The 23647-nt window shown below is 48.3% G+C and overlaps 1 protein-coding gene across 1 annotated transcript; it reads right to left on the reverse strand.

Annotated features, from left to right (window-relative positions):
* Positions 1 to 2237: 2237 nt before the first annotated feature.
* LOC135823484 (tRNA wybutosine-synthesizing protein 2 homolog) lies at positions 2238 to 23161 on the reverse strand. Its single transcript, XM_065336334.1, has 6 exons — positions 22957 to 23161; positions 20425 to 20596; positions 19604 to 19834; positions 18893 to 19043; positions 14310 to 14539; positions 2238 to 3419 (listed from the first exon to the last, which is right to left on the reverse strand). The coding sequence occupies exons 1-6, from the start codon at positions 23010 to 23012 to the stop codon at positions 2574 to 2576; spliced, it is 1686 nt and encodes a 561-aa protein (XP_065192406.1). The 5' UTR covers positions 23013 to 23161; the 3' UTR covers positions 2238 to 2573.
* Between the last annotated feature and the right edge of the window lie 486 nt (positions 23162 to 23647).

A 23647-nucleotide genomic window follows, 5' to 3' on the forward strand; every position in this document is an offset into this window, starting at 1 on the left:
CTCCGTACCTGTGGTGACTCTTGCCTTATACACAATGCTCTCCGTTAGACACGCTCTGTCCAGTGGACGTAATTCTTTCTTCCGACAGTTACAAGTCCTGGTGTCGTCGTCACCTCCGTTGGCTTGTTTCTTGGGTCGCAGAAACGTGCTATTGTGTTGTTTGATGATGGTGGCCATATTCTGGCTACAACTGTAGCTAACTTTTACCGAGTTACGGTTGAAGATTTTGTTGATGCTTGAGCCTTTAGGGAAGTGTTTGGCCTAGCTGGAGGAAGCGATGTCCGATGTCGGGGGCGACGTTCTTGCTAAATGGTGAATTGAACCATAAATTATGATGTTCCGGTGGCGATTCCTTTTCTTCTTCTTTATTGTCTAGTCCGTTTTACGCTCGTCGAAGTACTGTACGTTCTGCCAGTATCTCTCTCTCTCTCTCTCTCTCTCTCTCTCTCTCTCTCTCTCTCTCTCTCTCTCTCTCTCTCTCTCTCTCTCTCTCTCTCTCTCTCTCTCTCTCTCTCTCGGTGCGTCACTGTAGATCGGATTCGCATCTCTGAAGATGTCTTCATCGTATTTTGGAAATATCTGTGAGTCTTCTGGCGATCGATGCAGGCAGCAGGTTCTGGATGATTGTAGGTGGATGATTGTAGGTGGCTGATTTCACTGGTAGTTGGCATACATCGGCTTGTCGTTAGGTTTCCGGTGAGGGCAGTACTTTCCGGTGGTCAGGTCCAACGTCACGTCCAGAAAGTCGACTCTTCAGGTTTGTCTGTATCGTTATTTTCAGTCCGAGGTTCAGGAATATTTTGGTCATCTCCTTTCTTATTCGGTCAGCTTCATGTCCCGACGCATTCCTGAACACAGCCAGACCGTAGTCACGATACAATCCGACGGCTCTGCCGTTGAACACGTCCGCTATCATGGTCGGGGCAAAGGCTCCAACAAGCTCACACACCTCAGTCCCATCATAGCACCCCATTGTCACGTCAAAGTGCTCGTTATGTCTTTTCACCCAGTGCGTCTCCATGCCAAACAGCAGTGATCGCCTGGCGTGGAATATAAGGTCACACTCCTCCTGGGAGATGTCCGAGTAGCGGCGGGCGAATTCAATGGATCTCTGGAGGAGGTCTCCGGAGATTCAGTGGTAGAAATCTACAATGTCAAAGCACACGAATATGCACTTTTCTTTTTCTGGTACTTCAAGTATACTTGTGAACCACTCTATCACCGCTCCCGTGTTCCTCCGTGCACTAATCTGCACCTGAGGGCGGAGCTGTTTTAGAGAGGTATCGAGTATGGACTTGGAGACTACGCCGATTTCACTCTTTGAGGGACTAATGAGCCGGCATGGCAGGGACCGGGAAAAGCTGTCCTTATGATCCTTCAGCGAAATTATGCGTCTTTCTTCGCCATTGCGTCCATTCTGTCGTCCAGCTCCAGCGTTGTGGCAATTATCTCAGCTTCCGAGTTGATCTGGTCGTAAGTCTCTGCCGGTGTAAGTTTGTAATGCTTGGTGATGTTGTTGCTCAGCAGTTTGGTATACTGCTCTTTGTTGACTGCGTAGAGGTTTCTGGTCTTGTCAGCTGGCACGATGATGTCCGGTGATGCTCTGATTTTCTGGATGTCGCTTCAGAGCTGTTGCTGAAAGGGATCAGTGACTCTACGGAACTCAATCGTCTCAATCATGTTTAACGAATCATCCTCGAACGCCTTCTGAACCTCTCTATTTTACTCTGTCAACCACGTTGTTGTCAAGTTGGTACTCAACAGTATTGAATAGTGACCAACCGTTATTGGAAAGAGTGACAACATCAGCAGGATCATGATTAGAACCATCTGCTGCCTTGACCAAACGCGCACGAAACTCAAGCAATGCTTTATGTGGAAGAAAGTACTCATCAACTTTTAAAGGTCGAAAACGTTCTTGGTCACCTTGAGTACGTAGAGTAGTTATTTACGGACTTGTACCGTGTGTACCCTTGGTCCTAGTTACAGTGGTCCAGTTGGACAGGTGGTGCATGGTGGTGACCTTGGTCCTAGCTACAGTGGTCCAGTTGGACAGGTGGTGCATGGTGGTGACCCTGGTCCTAGCTACAGTGGTCCAGTTGGACAGGTGGTGCATGGTGGTGACCTTGGTCCTAGATACAGTGGTCCAGTTGGTGCATGGTGGTGACCTTGGCAGGTTTTACTGTATCGTATGCGCTCGGGTGAGTGACACAGGAACATTTACCACACATCCGCAGTTACTCAGACGAGCAGGCTAAGTACAAGACAACAGAGCAGAATCGGAGGACTCTGGTTGACTGATGCAAGTTGCAAACAAGCTTGCAGCGGTGTGCGTTGCAATCAAGAATAATGATCTGACGGAGGGGGGGGGGGGGGGGGGGGGATACTCTGATTGCGTATACATGTACATCTGTAGTAGACCCTGTTCGTCTGGCCAAAACAAAGTGGCACAACGCACAGTTGCAAATTAGTCCAACGCATGCAGTGCTTGAAATGCAGCTCGCACACATGTATGCAAACACGAGGCAAAGCAGGTATAAAGCTGGGTATTTGCCACCTGTATGCATACCCACTCAACAAGGTGCACAAAACAGATCGAGTACGACATGGTCAATGTGTGGGGCATATGACTTGACATGTTCAATATGTCTACACTCGACCTTCCAGCAGTGCGTGTGCAGCCATTCAAGATGGCCAGTTACCTGGAGTACAACATCAGCTGCCCAGGTCTTGCAGGCGGTTAGTGAGCTTGACTGACCAGCAGCATCGTCAGAGACTGGGCCATGGCAAAGTGAACAGCCGGAACCCAGACCAGTGTGCACGGCCATTTGACAATGCAGTGTTTTGCAGTCGGGACACACACGGCATACACAGTGTCCAGAAGCGGCTAGTGGCATGCTGCTGGTGCTGGACGCAATGCCGGCAATGGCTGCACCATGACTGCTATTACTGCTGCAAATTGGAGTGTTACTGGCACTATCACTATTGCCCTGCTGGTGTTTTGTCCAGCTAAAGCTCACACGAGATGGCTCAGTGGGGGAGCCACAGGGCAACAAGTCATTTTCCGGAGGTTCAGAAGGATTCTCTTGATGAGATGGCTCAGTGGGGGAGCCACAGGGCAACAAGTCATTTTCCGGAGGTTCAGAAGGATTCTCTGCGGCGTTGTTCTCAGTGCAACAGTCAAGTCCATTTGCACCCGAGGCCACAACTATCCTGTCATTCTCCTGCTTGCTACCAACACTAGCAACACTGGCGTGGCCAGTTAGTTTAGAGAGAAGAGACGACGAGACAACATTGCCATGAATGTGCAACCATCCGCCAGATGCTGGTTTTAGCGCCTTGCACGCGGTCAGCCATGCACGTCCACTACATGGTATTAGGCCAAGCAGCACTCGATCTGCAATTCCAACAGGACATACCTGTACATGACACAGGAAAGCAAACAAACCGACAACACACAAGCATGCTTACTACTATCCAGCAATCAACCAGAATATCAAGTGACTAAAGTCAAACAAACTGATAATCAATACAACAGATGATGTGTTCATTCATACACAGTCCGACTCATTTCAGACCATCTTTCTGCATCTTTAGTGATGTACTGCTCTACGTTACGGGAACGCTACGCGAAGAATCCCGGGAACACTCTTCATGTTCCCGGAACGTAAAGGAAACCTGTTCTGCTCTACGTTCACATGGAATGGTTACTGGGAATTTCCCATTCCAAATTCGGCAGTTTTCTGCCTGATTTGAAAGATACACAGCAGATCCGTACGCATTTTCTCTGCGTGTGCCGTAATGTAGAGAATCTCATCTCGACGTGGAAACCTGGACCCAAAACACGCGAAGCCGAAGACTCTAACCCAGACAATTGTTCTCTACATGATTTCTTTATAGAGCGCCTTCACTACTTCAAGTATTTTCAGATTGGCCTCATTTTCCCTGTGCTACGCTGATGAGTCTACAAAGGACGGAACAGTTCTGCCCGCCGATTGAGCCATTTTCAGACTATAGTGATTGCATCCTTCTGGCAAATTTCACGATGATGGTCAATCATGACCCATTTCCATTACGGAGACGACCAAATATAGGCTGGAAATGACACCCCTGTTGATTGAAAAAATACATCAAGACTCGTAGTGTTGAAACGATCTCACCGGGTACTCGCTAGCTTGCTCGCCAGAAACTCGGCTCGTTTGTGCGGCCAGCTCGTTTGCACTAACGAACACCGTACTCCGTACACATGGCAGTACATATACAGTCAACTTCGCCAATAACGACTACGGATATAACGACAATTCGCAAATAACGACAGAATTTCCATGCCCAGAGCAAAGTCCCATCCCACTGTAATACATAAAATGAGACTTCGGGTATAACGACACTTCGCGAATAAGGACACCTTTTTGATGCCCCGCCGAGTGTCGTTATAAGCGAAGTTGACTGTACGTACAGTCATGTCGACCGGGGAGTCGTAGAATATTAATTTTTACGACCCCCTGATCGAGAGTCCAGTCCCACGCAAAGTGAAAATCACTCGCAGTTACAGTGACTGTATACCTGCACGACATGTCAACACTGAGCTTTTTTCAGTTGTCGTTGCAGCTTTGGTGGACTCCACTAATGTCTTGTTCCGCATCTGCTGACCTGTTGCAGTACAATGCTTCTGTCAACTCTCTGAAAGTTACGCTCAATCGTTTGGATGTTTTCTCCCGCGATGCAGCGAAGAACAGGGCTACTTGCGATCTGTGAAAACAGTCTATTCTTTCAAAGGCTGCTCAACGACGGCGCTGAAAAGACATCTCGACACCAAACAGCAGTCCGAAGTGAAGCAACAGCAACCCCAAATGCCGGCTGAAAAAAATAGAACTTAAGAAAAAAATATTTAAAAAAATCATATTTGCCACATCAATGAAACTCGTTAGCTCGCTCAATAGCTTGCTCGTTAGTGGAACTGATCGTTCGTTTGTTATAGATACGCTCGTTTCAACACTAAAAGAGCCAGTGCTTCATGGGCACTTGTCATTGACTACAGTCAACTTCGCAAATAACGACTGCGGATATAACGACAATTCGCGAATAACGACAGCATTTCCATGCCCAGAGCAAAGTCCCTTCCAACTGTAATACATAATATGAGGCATGGGCAGCAAAAACCAGGGTTAGGTGATATTTGGCAAAAATGAGTTTTTGATGGCTTTGAACTGTCCACTAAATGAGTGATCTATGGGCCAAATTTTGGAGCTCTGGGCACCTTCCAAGATGGTAAAAAGAACGCCCGAAATGATGGGTGACGGTCAACAAAAATGGTCAGCAAAAAGGCAAAATGGAACGCAGTTACAGCGAGCTCTAATGGAGTGACTGAGAACAATTTAGCATATTTATAGGTCTTCAGGGAAGCACAGCGTACTCTAGTTGATATTATAGTAACATTGTTGCCTGCACTTGCTGCAATGTTACTTGAAAACTCAATCCCTGTCATGTGCAGGTCTGGTGTTGTATGCAGACTTGTCAGACAGAAAGAAGCCAAGCAACTGACGTTTTACATGGCTGGGAAGAATCTGCAACTTAGGACAAGACTAGATATGCATGCTGCGCCAAGCCAGATACATCCACCAAGCATGTCTTGCTCTCCTACGCACAGCAGCTCGTAGATACATGTAGAATACTGTGACAAATTTCATGCGCACCGCAAGCGTGCATGTATACTTGCAACAATTTTATTCACAAAATATCTTGTATCAAGTAAGGTTTAGTTCATTCAGGGCTGTCTCCGTATCTCACCAACTTATCCAGCTGCGAATAGTCGCCACGGAGTACTGAATCTCGTTCGTCACTCTCAGCGCTGCTGTCCGCGTCGCCACTTCGTGTCACGGAGCTCTCAAACTCGTCGTCTGCGCTGCCTCCGCTGATGGCTTGTCATCTGAGCGGAACCTCTTCACTTTCACCTGATTCTTCTTGCGGGGGACTATCACAGGCAGCGGAGTATCTCTGGAGATCCAGCTGCCAAATATTCTAGTCGCTCGTGCTCCATCAAGAATTCGTGACGGGATCGTTCCGCCAAGAAATTATTTGTTCCGCTCTCTTTTCAGCGCATGATTTGCAGACGCTACCCAGAGCGCAAACGCCTCCATGGTGGCTGAAAGCGCCTACCTGGACGTCCCAAGTGCTTGGCGGATAAACTACAACTGCAATGACAACAAATTATAGCGAAGCCACCAAGAGGAAAGCACTTTCAAAGCGATATTGCAAGAAGTCTTTCCGCTTTGATCGCGGTGACTAAAAAACGACATCGGTTCGGTTTTTCGCAAATATTGGCATTTTGAAAAATCGCCAGGACCCCGGTTCTTGCTGCCGATGCCTCATATAATGAGACTTCGGGTATAACGACACTTCGCGAATAAGGACATTTCTTGACGCCCCGCCGAATGTCGTTATAAGCGAAGTTGACTGTACATATTATCGTCGCCGAAAAAAAGCCGGCAAATGCTATACATGGGGTAGTCACATGCACTACCACTGCACATACCTATCATGCAGTAGTCAGTGTAGTGCTGCTGCATGCAGAAACAGTGGTAAAGGCATGCATGCTACCACGTGGCACCGCCGTGTCCGCATACCATACCACTGTATCGGCATTGGCCGGATTTTTTGGCGACATTTGTACTACACTCAGACCTGGTTTATCAGGCGGTCTGGGACCGGGTACTGGCCGTTACTCAGGGTGGTCTGGGACCGGGTACTGCCCGTAACTCAGGGTGGTCTGGGACTGGGTACTACGAGGTGAATAGCAATTTCTGGACATGAAAATAAAATAGAGGCCCACTGGCTGTGTGTTTTATATTTTTCATATCTTTTTGTATCTATTGTACGGCCTAATCCTTCATCTTTCCAAATATGTGACACTTGCTCATGCTGTGATCCCAGAGATTTTATAGCAGGATGTTTTCGACAGGCCAATTTTTTGGCCTAAATTTCAGTGTATGGAATTCTGGACATGAAAGTAAAATAGCGTCAATAGGCATCCTATACGGCACCATTTTTGTTATTTTTTCTATTGGTGGACTGCAGTTGGCCTCTTCACACTTCCAGCCAACAGGTCCAAGACTATACAGCGTCTGAGGTGGAGTGCACATGGGGATGCCAACGATTCGTCCATTACTTCTTATTTTACTCAAAATTCAAAATTCTCATGCGACATAGTACCACAAAACTCGTTGAAATGCCTCCCAAGAAAAGACTATCAACAAGGCACCGACACGAGGAGAAGCTACAACAGCCCAGCTGTCAACTACAACAAGAAAAAACTTCATCAACCTGACTGACTTGACTCTACATGCGACGAAAAATTATTTTACTCGAAATGTCCAGAAATGTACAATGTCCAGAAATAGCAATTCACCTCGTACCCGTAACTCAAGGCAGTCTGGGACAAGGTACTGCCCGTTACTCAGGGTGGTCTGGGACCGGGTACTGCCCGTTACTCAGGGAGGTCTGGGACCGGGTACTACCCGTGACTCAGGGCGGTCTGGGACAGGGTACTGCCCGTTACTCAGGGAGGTCTGGGACCGGGTACTGCCCGTTACTCAGGGAGGTCTGGGACCGGGTACTGCCCGTTACTCAGGGCGGTCTGGGACCGGGTACTGCCCGTTACTCAGGGCAGTCTGGGACCGGGTACTGCCCGTTACTCAGGGCGGTCTGGGACCGGGTACTGCCCGTTACTCAGGGCGGTCTGGGACCGGGTACTGCCCGTTACTCAGGGCGGTCTGGGACCGGGTACTGCCCGTTACTCAGGGAGGTCTGGGACCGGGTACTACCCGTAACTCAGGGCGGTCTGGGACAGGGTACTGCCGGTAACTCAGAGCGGTCTGGGACCGGGTACTGCCCGTTACTCAGGGAGGTATGGGACCGGGTACTGCCCGTTACTCAGGGAGGTCTGGGACCGGGTACTGCCCGTTACTCAGGGCAGTCTGGGACCGGGTACTGCCCGTTACTCAGGGCGGTCTGGGACCGGGTACTGCCCGTTACTCAGGGCGGTCTGGGACCGAGTACTGCCCGTTACTCAGGGCGGTCTGGGACCGGGTACTGCCCGTTACTCAGGCGGCCTGGGACCGGGTACTGGCCGTTACTTCGAAATATCCGTAACTTCAAATCACATACATGTTGGACGTTGGCGGATGTTCATGCATGTCGATGACGATACTGGCAAGACCAATGGACAATACGGTCAAACCACGATTCAAGGACGCAAAGCAACATTCCACACAACTTCGCATCTTTTGAGCCACACAAGTTGTGCGGAATGTTGCTTTGCGCCCTTGAATCGTGGTTTGACCGTATTGTCCAATGGTCTTGCCAGTATCGTCATGGACATGCGTGCACATACATGTTATGCAGAAAGGCCATAGATATGGCATGTGACGTCCACAAAAGTGACAAAAGAGTAGTAATATTTCCACTAAAACTCGACCAAAGGGTGCCCGGTAAACCGAAGTGCCCGTAACTTCGGTGTGCGGATAACCGAGGTCTGAGTGCAGTTTGGGACACCTCCATTATTCAGGACGCGTTCAGCGAGTATTCACCGCACATACCTGTAATGTTCTGGGACATTATTATTATTACAGAACTGGTCAAACCAAAGCACTAACAAAGACAAAACTAAAGACCAAGAAACAGGAACATAAAGCACAGAGAAAGGGAACAAAACAGATACACATATAAATATTGTACAAGATACTATAATAGTACAATACTATAATATAGTATTAACCAGGAGGCCTGCAACATCACATTCCTCCTTTTCTCGAAAGTCTACAACTACAGTCCATAGAAATACTGACCATAGCAAACTTCAACGTAGCATTTCAACAAACTAAATATACCAAAATAGGCTGTCCAAAACGCGACGAATAACCAAAAGCGTTCTATCAATCCATGCCATAAAATATGTAAATATACAGTATAATGTAACTCATACATTGTTAGCCGAACGACCAGTCAAACACAACTGTCACACAGCCTAGTCAATGCCGAACAGAACAAGGGCCGGACAGGTTCCTTAGCATTTCACGCTTAACCTGTCTGACCTGCGGGGCTCCGCACGATGCTGGGGTGCCTCTTGCACTTCGGGGCTAGGTTCAGCCGGATGCTGCTGCCGGAATGGTTTGGTGAACTGTACGTTCCTCCGCACAAGCTTCCCATCTGGTGCCTGGACCACTACTTGGTCCCCATTCCGACTAACCACCACATGAGGTTGGTGATGGAATGGTGTGTCGACCTTCGACCGTGTCTCCGAACGCTTTAGCAGTACTGAGTCACCTATCTGCGTTGACTGGCTTGTGGCATGGTTGGCGTCATCTGCAGAGTCACGCATACTCTGCTTACGCTCGCTGTCACGATCTCTGACGGCCTCGTTTGTCGCTGGTTCACCGAGGGCTGGTAACTTGCAGTGCACTTTGCGCCCAAACAATAACTCAGCTGGAGCAACTCCGGTGGTGCTATGTGGCGTTGAGCGGTATGCCATCAAGAATCGTTGAACCTCCCGCTTCCACGTCTTTCCTTCCGCATATGCAGCACGGATCACTTTCATCAGGGATCGATTTTGTCGCTCAACTTCACCGTTAGCTCTCGGCCACAGTGGTGTAGAACGAAGCTGTTGAACACCACACTCATGTAGAAACTTCGCAAACCCTTCCGAGTTGAAAGGTGGGCCATTATCCGTACGCAAACTCGTCGGGATACCGTGTCGGCTGAACTGGGCTTCAATCATCGGAATCACAGCTTCAGCTGATGTTGACTTGACCACATCTACTTCGAAATATCGACTGTAGTAATCCACAAGCACCACAATGTGCTCGCCAGACGGTAGTGGACCCAGCAAGTCAACAGCCAAATGCTGCCATGGCGCATCTGGAAGAGGAGTGGACTTGACTGGCGGTGCATTGGCTGGCGCTGCAACCACTTGGCAGGCATGACACGACTTGCAGAGCTTCTCGGCCTCGCTGTCCATGCCTGGCCACCAAACCTTGGACCGTAGACGCTCTTTCGTCTTCACGATGCCCTGGTGGCCCTCATGTGCCAACTGCACGGTCTGGTGTCGCAACTCTGTAGGGATAACAATGCGTTGACCTCTGAGCACCACCTTGCCAACAACAGTCAATTCTCCTCGGACCTGACGGTATGCTGCTGGCAGACCATCCCAAGATCCGTCGTGAAGGCACTTGCGAACAGCAGATAGCTCTTCATCTTCAGCTGAGCTACGTTCAATCGTTCTGATACCGATAGCGATGGGTGCTGCTGTCTGAGTGATAAGTCTAACCGACTCTTCATCACTGCTGATTCCTGGATCCGCCGCTGCAACGGGCAGGCGAGATAAAGCGTCAGCGATGTTCGTCTTTCCAGGAATGTGCTTGACTCGATAGCTGTACGGCTGTAGGCGCAGAACCCATCTCTCGATCCTGGCACTGGGCTTGGATCTTGCCGAATAAATCACTTCCAGCGGCTTATGGTCGGTGCAGAGTGTAAACTCCCTGCCAAGCAGATAGGTGTGAAGTCGTTCACACGCCCAGACAATACCAAGAGCCTCTCGCTCGGTCTGCGAGTACCTCCGCTCTACCGCTGACAGTGATCTGCTCGCATACGCAACTGGCCGCCAAACACCATCCTGCTTCTGGACAAGCACAGCTCCGAGCCCAACTGGACTGGCATCCGTCACTAACTCGATCGGCGCTTCAGGATCATAGTATGCCAGTGTTGAGCTGGACACCAGTAGTCGCTTCAGGTGGTCGAACGCTTGCTGTTGCTCTGTAGTCCACTTGAACTGAGCTCCCTTGACCGTGAGGCGACGCAGTGGCTCAGCAACTGTAGCAAAATCAGGGATGAATTTTGCACTGAAACCGGCTGTACCGAGGAAGCTTCTTACTTCCGACGCATTGCTCGGCCTGGATGCTTCCGCCAAGGATCGTATCCTTTCCGGAGTTGGTTGTATGCCCTTGTCAGATATCTGCAAGCCGAAGAACTCAATGGAGCTCTTAGCGAACTCACACTTTGCTGGGTTGACTGTGAGGTTGACCTGCTGCAAGCGATTCATCAATGCATGAACCCTCACATCATGCTGGTTCAGTGAGTCCGCATGTAGCAAGATATCATCAGCTCCGTTTCTGCAACCGGCCAAATCCTTGATCACATCGCTGATGATCTTCTGGTACAGCTCTGGTGCTGAACTTATACCAAATGGAAGTCGACGAAACCGGTACAACTTCCCATTTGCAGCAAAAGTTGTCAGGTAGCGGGACTCTTCTTCCAACTCTACTTGGTGAAATCCCCACTTCAGGTCAATCTTCGAAAACACCGTGCTGCCATTGACTTCATGCAGCAACTCCTCTGTTGTTGGCATCGGATGTCGTTCTCGGACGATGGCTTCATTGACCCGGCGTAAATCCACGCACAAACGGATGTCGCCATGCTTCTTTGGTGCTATCACAATTGGGCTTACCCACGGCGTCGGGCCCACAGCTTCTTCAATAATTCCTGATTGCTGTAACTCCTGAAGTTTTTCATCCACCTTGGTTTCATACGCATATGGTATCCTACGCTGGCGTTGGGCCACAGGTGGAACTTCAGAGTCTACATGAAGGCGTGCTTGGTAGCCAATTAACTTGCCCACACCACTGAACACACCAGGATACTCATTCTTGATTTCATCGTTGGTACTGGGGCTAGCTGTGGCGCTGCCAACTTGATTCACGTCAGGTAGCACCAAGGCCTTCAACTTGAGTGCAGTACTACGTCCCAGCAAGAACTCTCCATCTCCTCTGACGACGATCACTTCGTCCTCAGTGCGCTCTGAGCCGCATTGGAAAATTGCAGTAAACTTGCCGACGACATTCAGCTGGTGTGCTCCATACGCGAAAAGCTTCCTGGTGCACTTCGTCAAAGTGACACCGAGGCCTTGCAATTGCAGCTGGCCCAAAGTCGATTCTCCCAACAAGTTGCATGATGCTCCAGAATCGACTAGCACTCGCGTCGACACACCATTGAGGCTGACATCGATAGAGGCCTGTGTCAAATAATTACTTCCTCACACTCCAAACACAAAATCGTCTACATCTTGAATTTGATTTGCCGAGTGATTTTCTTTTCTGTACAAACTTGCCTTTCCCGACGACTTGGGAGCGTGACGCGTGTTGCCTGTACGCTGTTTGTCACCTCCGTTGCATTTGGATGCGAAGTGACCGTTTATGCCACACTTTCTACACCTTTGGCCACGTGCAGGACAGTTCCGGTCGCGGGCGAAGTGGCCAACTTTTCCACAGTTGTGACACTCTTGCTGGGGTACGCCGTGCACAGCATTCACACTTCCTGGTGCAGCTTCACCCGTACCGTACGAACTGGACCCATGCCCATCATGGCTTGCACTGTGACTTGCACTTGTACTTGTCGATGTTGACATATCACGTGCGTGCTGCTCCGTTGTTTCATACTCGCGACCTTTTTTCAAGGCCACCGCCAAAGTGAGGTCGTCGACTTCTAACAATTTCTTTCTGAGGCGATTGTCCGATATCCCTATGAGGAGCTGGTCGCATACATGATCCTCCATGTCGGTGCCATAGTCACAGTATTTGCCTTGCCCAAGCAAACGGGTCGAAAACTGAGATACTGTTTCACCAGTCCGTTGTGACATCTGACGAAGCTTATACTGTTCGAACCTCTTGTTGGCCACGAACTCAAACGCCTTGTCCAAAGCACTCGCAGCTCGCTCGAATAAATTGTCGGTGTCCTCATCTTCTGTTAGCGTTTCGAATTTCTCCTGTACTGGCATACCAGCCAAGTACAGCAACAGACTCCTCTGCCTCTTCGCGGATGTAATGTTCTGCCCATCCACATAGTACTGGAATGATCTCTTCCACCTGCGCCATCTTGCCGAAACTTCATGGGCAGGACCCTCGAGATCGAACGGCTCCAAAGCCGGGCCTACTCCTGTGAGCGCCATTGTCACTGAGGCCTACTCAGGTCATCTATATGACTATAAGTTATAACTATTAAATCCAGTTCATCTTCGTCGCCAATGTAATGTTCTGGGACATTATTATTATTACAGAACTGGTCAAACCAAAGCACTAACAAAGACAAAACTAAAGACCAAGAACCAGGAACATAAAGCACAGAGAAAGGGAACAAAACAGATACACATATAAATATCGTACAAGATACTATAATAGTACAATACTATAATATAGTATTAACCAGGAGGCCTGCAACATCACAATAGAGAGGTTGCGCACAACGAAAATTCGTAGCGCCGTAACGAATATTTTTAACGAAAAAAGCTAACGAAAATTCGTCAACCGTGAGGTTGCGCACAACGCCTGAACGTTTTCGTAGTGGGTCGACGCGGCGGCCGCGCGGGTACGAAGAGTCAAGACAAGGAGTTGTAAAATATCAATATTTTAGTACTCCAGGTGACGAAAAATATTTTCGTAGATCTGCTCTGTTTCGGTCACGTTTGGACGGATCTTCGGAGCAACTTTCGTTACTCGAACCCGGACGGTCGAAATCTAACGAATTTTCATTGTGCGCAACCTCTCTAATACCCAGTCCCAACAATTCCTGAGGATGGACCTGACATGAAGATAAACCTGCACATTATAGCACAGAGGCCGTTTGAAGCGTGCAATGATGTATGCATCCAAATGTTGCCAATCAAGTACTTTGAGTAAAACTACACACCGTAATATCCAGCACAGACACCAAGAGTCAAGTTCCAAAGGTGTACAGGCTTCCACAGTAAAGCTAACTGAGCTTGGGGCCTTAGGGCTGGGTTCCACTGCGGCTCCGCGGCACTTGGCTGCATGCAGCGGAGCAGCGCGGTTCTACTGATACTCGCCATTTGCGGTACCGCGGTCGTGCTCTACGTTTTTTTCATGATGTTTTACCTGCCTGCGCGCGCACGCGTGCGCGAAATCAAAAATCCTCGTGTTCTGGCCTGCGCAACGAATAAAAATCTGAATTATAAAATTATCCCGTATAAAACAATGCAAAGTACGGGAAACAGGGCGAGTTGCGACCACAGCTCGCAGTTTTTGATCAAGAATTTTGTTTGTTTGCTTGAAGTTTTATTTTACATCGCAAACCAAACGGGAATCGTAGCGAAAGCTCGTGGTGAGCCACAGCCTCGCTGCACCAGCTCGAGCCGCGGTCAATATGGTAATGATGATGCTTCATGCCGCGGATGACGTGCATCGGAGCATCAGCGGAGGCGCAGTGGAACCTGGCAGTGGAACCTGGCAGTGGAACCTGGCCCTTACCTTGTCATTATCACCATAGTAGGTGTGTAGCCTGTCCTGCACTTGATTGCAGCTAGCGCCAGCTTTCAGTGCTGCAATAGCATGGCTGTTCCAGTCACACGCATGAACACACTCAGCACCGGCATGCTTCAACAACGGCAACGTGAAGTAGCCAATTCCAACAAACAGGTCCACCACCGTTTCGCCATGGCAGGGTAGCTTTGATATGCGAATCTTCTCTGTGATATTACCTGGCCAGGAGAGAGCGAACAGAAAAATAGATAAGGAAAACTAGGAAGCATGACCATCTACACAAAGTCATAGTGTAGCCAAGAAATAGCTACCAAGTCAACCAGAAAATTTAAAACGAAAGAGCCTAAAAATCACAGTGAAAATGGGACAATCTGAAAATAACTTTGCATGGCTACAACACTGAGGGTTGGTTCACATATCGCCCAGTACGCGCCAGGGGGGGGGGGGGGGGGGGCACCGGCAGTGGGCCAGCTTCTGGTCAGCACCGATGCCAAAGGAGATCATGTGCATACAGTTCGAGTACTGCTGTAGTACCAAATCTACTACAAACTTAGTAGTACAAAGTAGTACAAAATGTGCCCAAATGCTACGACAGGATTGCCAATTGGAGCTTGAATTCATCAATAGTTCATGGGACAGTAGGGGTCTTTCAGTGATGGCCACTTGGTGATACCTTTTACTGCAGACCATGAAACCACTTCTACACCTTTTTTGCTGTCTAGTAAGGAACAGTGTTGAAATTATGCATGAAAACGTTGATCACGACACAAGAACTTGTAAATGTATCTTTTGAATTTCGTATTTGTTTCAATTGTATTCATCTTATAAGTTGCAGAACAGTCACACAGATCATCCGAGAAGGATGGGTTGGTATGCTGACTTTACTTTATTTGACACCTTGAAGCGACTACAAGAGTGGCGAATGGACCTGATCTTTAGCTTCAATTTAGGAAATTTTAGGACGAGTCTTGGGTCCAAAATTTGACAAAATCTGGGTCCCCACACTGGCGTGCACGGTTCACATACCACTTTCGATCAGAATTTTACGGGATCGGTGCCAAGGCTGATTGCAAGAGTTGGGCACTGCCCAACTTTGCCGGCGCTCACCACAGATGATTTACCGTATGACTTGGGTACACGTGGATGCAGCGAATGGTATTTTCGGTCTTTGACCACTTTGTGGTGGGTCTGATTTACTCACCTCCCACCGCTTTAGGAACTGCGTCTGCGCCTTGATCCTAGAGGGTGGTGGCGTTTCTGTGGATGCGGAAAACTCGGCCTCCAGCAGTACGCACTGAACTGGTTCACATACCGTATTTTCCCGAATATAAGTCGACCTTCTGTGCGCCAGAAATTTCGCCAAAAGCTGGGGGTCGACTTACATACGGGAATCTGGCACAACAAATGGAGTGACTGGAGTGTCCGTACTAAAATGCACTACCGTACGAACCATGTGAACTTTCGTCCCGCGAGTGTCAAGTCACTTCCGCGCGCGCGCAGTGCGATGTGTTGCTGTACTGTAGTGATAGCCACGGAGACTCGCAGATCGAAAGAGTGCTTTGTTTGTCGTTTTGTTTTCCGGAGAGAACACAATGGGTCCTCGTCGAACGTCGTACACTGTTAGAGAAAAGCTGAAAGCTGTCCTTCGTGCGGAATTTCAAGTTTCCGAAAAGCTGATCCGCGACTGGCGGAAAGCAAAGAACGCTGGAAAATTTGAGAACGTTCTCCGCACAAAGCGCAAAATTGGAGCTGGAAGGAAAGCTGCTCACCCCATCTTGGAGCAAGAGCTCGTAGAATGGGTCGAGTCTCGCCGGCAGTCTGGCCTGACAGTGTCCACTATGGACATTTGTCGCAAGGCGAAGAAGCTGAGCCAGGAAGCGCGACAAGCGACAGGGCAATTTCGCTTCTCCACACATTGGTGTTTTCGCTTCATGCGGTGCAATCGGCTGGTGATGCGCGAGAGGACGACACTAGCTGCTCGTCTTCCGGAAGACCTGACGGAGAAAGTGCTGGCCTTCCAGCGGTTCGTAATCAATCGCCGGCAGGAACACCCTAGCGCGTTGTCACAGATTGGCAACATGGATGAGGTTCCCCTGACGTTCGACATGCCGACGAAACGAACCGTCAACGCCAAGGGCCAGCACTCCATTCTCGTTCGCACCACGGGCCACGAGAAGTCTCACTTCACACAAAGTTGCCGCCGCTGGTGATTTTGAAGCGGAGAACCCTGCCACGTTGTCAAGTTCCTGCAGGTGTTGTTCTGCGAGTGCAGCAGAAGGGCTGGATGACGGCGGATGGCATGGTGGACTGGGTGAAGTGTGTGTGGGAGCGTCGTCCAGGGGCTATACTAAAGCCCAACGCCCTGCTCGCCGTGGACTCATTCTCTGGCCACAAAGAGCAGCGAGTGAAGGCTCGGCTTCAGCAGGGCAAGACAGCTGTGGCCATCATTCTTGGAGGGCTCACAAGCATCTGCGAGCCCCTGGACGTCTCGCTGAACAAGCCTTTCAAGCAGGGCGTGAAGACGCGCTGGGTAGAGTGGATGGAGTCAGGAGAACACATCTTCACTCCATCTGGTCGTCAGCGCGCTGCGACACCAGACTTGCTGTGCCAGTGGGCGAAGAAGGCATGGGATGACGTGAAGATTGAAATTGTCACCAAGAGCTTTCGGAAGTGTGGCATTTCGAATGCTCTTGATGGCACGGAGGATGACGATATCTTTCTTGATGATGGTCATGATGATGATGATGATGAGAACAGCAGTGACGATGAAGGTGTCAGCAATGATGAAGAAGACAGTGACATGGATGGAAGCGGTGACGAGGCTGTGATTGACGGCGATGAGAGCGAGACAGAATCAGAGGACAACGGCAGTGACAGTGAAGATGGCTATGAGACTGATGACGCCCGATAGAATTCGATGTGGCAGTTGGCAGCACAGTGGCAGTTAACATTGAATGAACATTGGATGACACTGGTTTTGTTCAGATTTTGTCTAACTGGCATGATATGATCTCTCCTCGCAGAGAATTCATCATTTTGTATGTGTGGGTGTCATGGAGCTATAAAAACTTTTTTCATGAAATTGACTCCTGGATTTGGGGTGGTCGACTTATATTCGGGAAAATACGGTAATCGCAATCCGCCAGGAGAGGTTGCAAGAGGCACTCCCGGCCCCGGTCCTGGCGCATACCGGCAATATGTGAACCAAACCCTAAACAGGGTTCGCAGCCAACCAAGCACACAGAATTCCAAACTTTTTCCAAACTTTTTCCAAACCAATTTCAAGAATTTCCAAACCCACTCGTGCAGGAAAAATAAAAATTTTAATATTATAAACCTCTTCTGATCGACTGTCTTCTCCACTACGAGAACAACCAGGGAGTAGCAAAATCCTCCCTGGTATCACTACCATCAACAAATTCACCAAGGTGCATGGCGATGATATCGCCTTCAGCAGCTAGAGCCCCTGAAAATAGCAGGGGAATTCATACGACGAGAGTTCCCCTCGATAAGTTCAAATCCGCCTCCAGAGGGGGTTCCAATGAAACATTTACATAGCTGGTGTCCATCTCAGCGCTAAAGACGGCTTCATCCTCGCCAGCAAACTCATCTGAGTGCGAAAGGACCTCGCCATCCTGCTGTCCCGACTTCAAAGAATCAAAGTCGAGCGCGAGCGCCAGTAACAAAAAACGGCCAAATAAAAGGCATCACCGGCCGCGCTTGAGCTGCACTGAAATGACTGTACGAGACGCGTCCATGCAGTGAACACCACGCATCGCCAGCGCGTCTTCTATCGCGGCACTCAAAACGGCCACTTGCACTGCAAGAGTGCAGCACATCTGCGGCCAAAAAATCGAAATTCAAAACTTTTTCCAAACTTTTTCAAAAGGAGCACCTTTTCAAAACCTTTTCCAGACCTGGAAAATAAAATAAAATCCAAACTTTTTCCAGACTTCCAAACTTCGCTGCGAACCCTGCCTAAAGCTGTGTTCACAACTGGCGCGTGGACGCGGTACGCTTGCGCTTCATGCGTGCCCAAGCGTGCGCTCAGGCTTCCACAAAAAAAACAGCAATTCGACTCGTATTTAGGGTGTGCGACGCCTTCGAGTGCTAATTTGTTGACCCCGCCAGTCAAAGTGACTGGCATGTACGCTGGTACGCGCCGAAAATTCCAACATGTTGGAATTTCCATTTCGACGCGTTTCCGTACGCATGGCGCCTCAAAAACCAGCAAAATACGCACAAACGCGTGGTTTCACGCATACACGCGCCAGTTGTGAACACCGCTAAAGAAATAGTTTCCTCTGAGACAAGAATGCGATAATACTCAGAAAAAGGACACACTTCAGGCTCCTTAATCCACTGTTCTTGTTCCTTTCCCTTTACCTTTGCCTGTAGTTCACCTGACGAGAAGGCTTCAAAGTACCGGTATACTTGTGAAACCGAAAACTTTCAAGATGTTCGTAAAGAGCCTGAAGTGTGTCCTTTTTCTGATTAGAACGCTAAGAACTTTAATATAAAAGAAGTAAGAATGTTCGATGAATTATTCTGGAACCCTTCTAAAAACCCACCTTGTGAGAACATGCAATGACGTACATCAAAGGAATAGGTCACACCATTGTCAACATGATGTACCCATGGATCTGATCCCAGCAGTAGGTCAACCTGTGGAAATCTCTCTCCTGTGTCACTGATTCGGCCTTGCCGTACCAAGCGATTCACCTGGCACGCACACGTGCACGCAAACATGCATACACATTACACACACGCATATGCACACGCACGCGCGTGCACGCACACACACACACACACACACACACACACACACACACACACACACACACACACACAATGTATGTATTGTGTGTATACAGGGGACAAGGAAGACATACAGCTACGAAGGACAATTATTTATGTTGTAAGACCTACAGTCACAGCCTGAAATATGCAGAAAAATCTTGAAATCTGAAAAACAAAATAATACTGCTTAGTCCCAGGTGTGTTATACCTTGCGTGCACTAAACGTTTGGCGTGCATATTTATTGCCACGATCTTACATGGGGATTTGCCCGATTAAGAGATACACGACTTCCAGCCCGTCACTTTCGTGACACCAATGCGTACTAACACAAAAAAGCTGAGAAAATAGAGACAAGGATGAAGGTACAACTTCTTTCACATGCATCACAGAAAGAAGAATTGACCATGACAAACTGCATGACGTCAGATGCATCCAATGGAGACCGTCCACCACACTCCACAGGCTGACAACCCCTGCTTACCTTAAGAGCCTTGGCAACAACTAGCCACAAGCGTTGAGTGTGCGCCTTCCAACATTCCTCAGTAAATGATCCTGGTGGAAGCACAGCCAAGTCCGCGTGACACTGCCATTTCTGTGGTATAGCTACATGTTCAGCAGATATTGCACACTGTCTGGCAAGCTCCAGAACATCACGACACAGTGCCAATGATGGAGAGACCAGCAGTGACGCCCTGGACGGTCGCAAGCACACCTGCACAAGACAAGAAGCCAGGACTATACCATGCAGTGACGAATATCACAAACAGAGTTAAAACACAAACACACTCACCACACCACTATCACATGATACTTTCGCCTACAGTCATGTACAGTGTGTATGTACAGTGGAACAACGCACCTAGTACATACCCTGACAAGGCGTACACCTGTCTAGTACAGACATTCTCAGGCGCACGGGGGTGTTGCTCCATATTGAAGTATGTTTGGATATTAGAAAGAAAAAGGACCAAAGGGAACTGCAAGATACGCTACAATGTCCACTAACACCACCAGCAGCTACTAAACAATCAGCTCATGCGAAAACATTGCACGACACTGACCGACGGCACTGACGTTCTACAACTAATTCTAGTACTAGTATTATTCTACAACTAACTGTCCTTTTTCTTTTCTATAAATGTATCCCTGGCTCTCCATCCGAGTCCATGTTCGGATACTAAGTACACTGTCCTGGTCTCTTGGGGGTACGTCTTATCCGAGTGCCACTGTATTGCAGTTACCAAGACATGCACTACTCAAGCACATGATAGACCAACAGCAATGTAGAGAGCCAACACCTACCTGGACAATGCTCTCTGCACCAAAAGACTGTCCTGCTGCGATAATAGGGTCCTTGCAAAGTACAGACCGTGCACCATCCGTTATAGGAATGGATGCGGAACTCTTCTCTTCATCATCTGCTCGTCCAATGCAGCGTGTTCCATCATAAAGGGACTTTTCTTCAAGTGCTATCCTTCCACAACAGAAAAAAAATAGAAGTAGCAGAGTGCATTCTTTCCAAATCTTGATTGCAATTTGCCACAAACCAAACTGTTTCATGCGTACAATATTATACCGTAAAGTCGCGGATAAAAGCCGGGTTTGCATACAAGCACATCGCAGATAGAAGCCTGAAAATCAAACGGGTCAATGCATATAAGCCTGTCACGTGTAGAAGCCTGGCTTCTATGCAAGCGCGGATCGAGTAGGTCAAGAGTGCATGCGCTATGTACAGTGCATAGTAAAACTGCCGCCATACCGGTAGTCAGTGGTAAATCTACGCATGTCGCGCGTAGAAGCCTGGCTTCTATGCAAGCCCGGATCGGCCGATGTGCATACAAGCCTGGCAAAAATATCAGTGGTGCATATAAGCAGGGTTTGCATACAAGCCTGGTTTGCATTGAAGCCTGATGCAGAAAGCGGCTTATGTGCTTATAAGCCCGGCTTTTATCCGCGACTTTACGGTATTAGGATAAAGAGAATGAGAGAAACATCCCAATGCGGTAGGCGTGTAGAGTCTTGTATCAAAGCATGACCTGTACAGAAGCTGCAAGGCAAGAACAGCAAGCAACTATGGCAAAGTGCATCCCTTTGCGCGCCGCATCCGTTGTGTGTAAGATTGCAGTTTGAATGAGGGCTGGGAGGCTTGGGGAGTTCTAGCATTTCAAATATTATACAACCTTTACTAATGAGATTGGCATGATTAACAACAGCTGTGTGAAGGAATTTATGCCAATATCTACAACTTGGGAGTGGTGTTGCTGGCGCCACTAAAGACCCTACAGAGAGGTCGGCCTGAGAGCGCATGTGGCGGGAAATTTGGACAGCATTGATGAATGGAAGCAGTACATGTATTCGAAAAAGGAATGTCCTTAACATCGGTTAAGGCGGCCATACAAACTGATTTCACACATGACTCTGGTAGCCGCTGCCTAGAGATTAACAAGCGAGCTTGCACTCAGGGCCATAGCGATGCTGGCACATCACCTACAACCGGTCTCACAATACAACTGGGTCATGTGGTATGCAAACATGCCCCCCCCCCCCGACGCAAACATGATCAATTGGTCATGTGGTGCATATGAAAGCTGCCTAGGCAAAGCCCGAGTGAAGGGTCAAAATATTGCTGGCTCATCACCAATATTTTGCTACCTTTTTGCTCCAAAGTGAGGCCGAATTTATGTCACGCGTGGGAAAACTGACCAAAAGTGGATCACATGTTGACAAACATGTGCGAAACGAGTCAAGTACACCGTAATATGTGTAAACTCTCCCAATTTTCAGCCAACATAACGATATTTTGCTCCGAATTGCCAGCAAATTATTTTTCAAAACTCTTCGATATTTTGAAGAAAGTGTCTGCTCCGAACGTCGGAGCTCGCGCTTTCTGCCGACTGACTTGACACTTGACTGACTCAGGACTGCGTCTGGAGCACACGAGAAGCCCGTCGAACCTTCCACTCGGCAAACCTGCAAGAAAGCACCACTCCCTTCTCAATACACAGTGTTTCGGGGGAATTCACCCCTCATCAGTTGAGCTTGAGTAGACTAATACAATTTCTGCTTCAAGAGTCCTGCATTATGTAATGCGCTCCGAGCCAAAACATCACCAGGGATACCAACTTGCAGTGACGATCCGCTTCCAGCGCAACAAACACCTCGTGGGCACCAGGCAGCAGTGTGAGTAAGTGTCGCACATGGAGTTGTGAGAACAGACGTTGAAGGCCATTTGCCATTCGCAACACTGTCGCTTCCAACCATCTAGTCGCATTCCCGCGCGAGGGACAACAGTACGAAAGATGTTGTCACATCGGCGGCGATTAGTGAAGAAAGTGTCATTTTTCCAGAACTCTTGTCAACTCTTGTTCGCATATACATGTAGCGTGCGACCACAGTGACCATGAAATGCAGGAAGATTTTCAAGTAGAAGAGCACTGCCAGCAAAGCGAGGGCACGTGAACGGATGCTCTCTCAGCACCGCTGTGCTCTGATGATTGAATCTAGTATCTAGTCCATTAGTCCATTAGTCGATGTAGTATGAATGCTTGACTATACAATTTGGAGATTCATTTGATTCCTGAAGATTTCAAATTCGCTACAGCACAGTGGTTTTCTCGACTCATCTTCTACGTCATGTATACTGTAGTAAATACTGTAGGCTTCTAGAAAAGGTTCTCTTGAAGAGAATTAACCCTCGTAACCGCCTGCGTCGAGCAAATCACAGTAAAATCAGGAAACTGCATTATCAGGCGCTGTGTGCTGCACAAGACTAGTGAGGGGCATACGTGTGTTATTTGCCAGATATGCACAACAGTACGAGTACAGTGTACTTACTTCAACACCTTTGTCAACGTTCGTTCGCATTGTATCGCCCAGCCCGTCACGGCCATTCCGCGCCCAAAACGCACAAGAGGTTACCCAGGATTTAAATAAGAAGCCATCGTAACTAATTACTTGGAGCTCTAAATAGAAAGACAATGCCAAGAAATTAGTCGCACTTCAACCTGTTTAGATTTCACTTCAGTCTGTTCAATTCAGACGTTTGAAATAAAACCTTGAAAACACATACCGGTAAAAGATTTTTGCAAAAATGGGGATGATCCCACTTTGGAAAGTGCCTTGAATCATGTACTTTCATAGTACATGTGATCCGGTGTTCTCATGCTCAGTATTCAAATACTTGGTGTGTCATTTTTTAACAAATCTGTAAACTGATGTCATCACAAACCAGGATATTCTGTTTCAGTCATCAATGTTCTGAAGTTTATGCATTGTTGTGTTCACTACTAACACCTCAAAAGTTTCAGGATCGCACAGACGCCACAAGACAAAGGTCACGTAATTCTTTACGGACTATAATGAATGAACAGTAGAATACATTGAGAAGAAGAGACTGGAAAAATACGAACTACATCGGAAAGAGAACTCTAGAACACTAAAGAAAACAAACCACAGCATCAAGGAAAAGAACAACGCATGAGGGGTAAAGCGCTGGCCAGCCACAACGTGCGTCCAACTTTGGCAT

Source organism: Sycon ciliatum, chromosome 1 (assembly GCF_964019385.1).
Source record: "Sycon ciliatum chromosome 1, ocSycCili1.1, whole genome shotgun sequence".
Lineage (NCBI taxonomy): Eukaryota > Metazoa > Porifera > Calcarea > Leucosolenida > Sycettidae > Sycon > Sycon ciliatum.

What these genes read in the sequence shown, in the direction of transcription:
- LOC135823484 (XM_065336334.1), bottom strand. Translation starts at nt 23,012, where the DNA reads ATGGCCGTGACGGGCTGGGCGATACAATGCGAACGAACGTTGACAAAG. An exon ending in ACGTTGACAAAGGTGTTGAA is followed by an intron (nt 20,597 to 22,956) that starts GTAAGTACACTG and finishes CTGTTGTGGAAG; the next exon opens with GATAGCACTTGAAGAAAAGT. An exon ending in TTGTTGCCAAGGCTCTTAAG is followed by an intron (nt 19,044 to 19,603) that starts GTAAGCAGGGGT and finishes TGTGCGTGCCAG; the next exon opens with GTGAATCGCTTGGTACGGCA.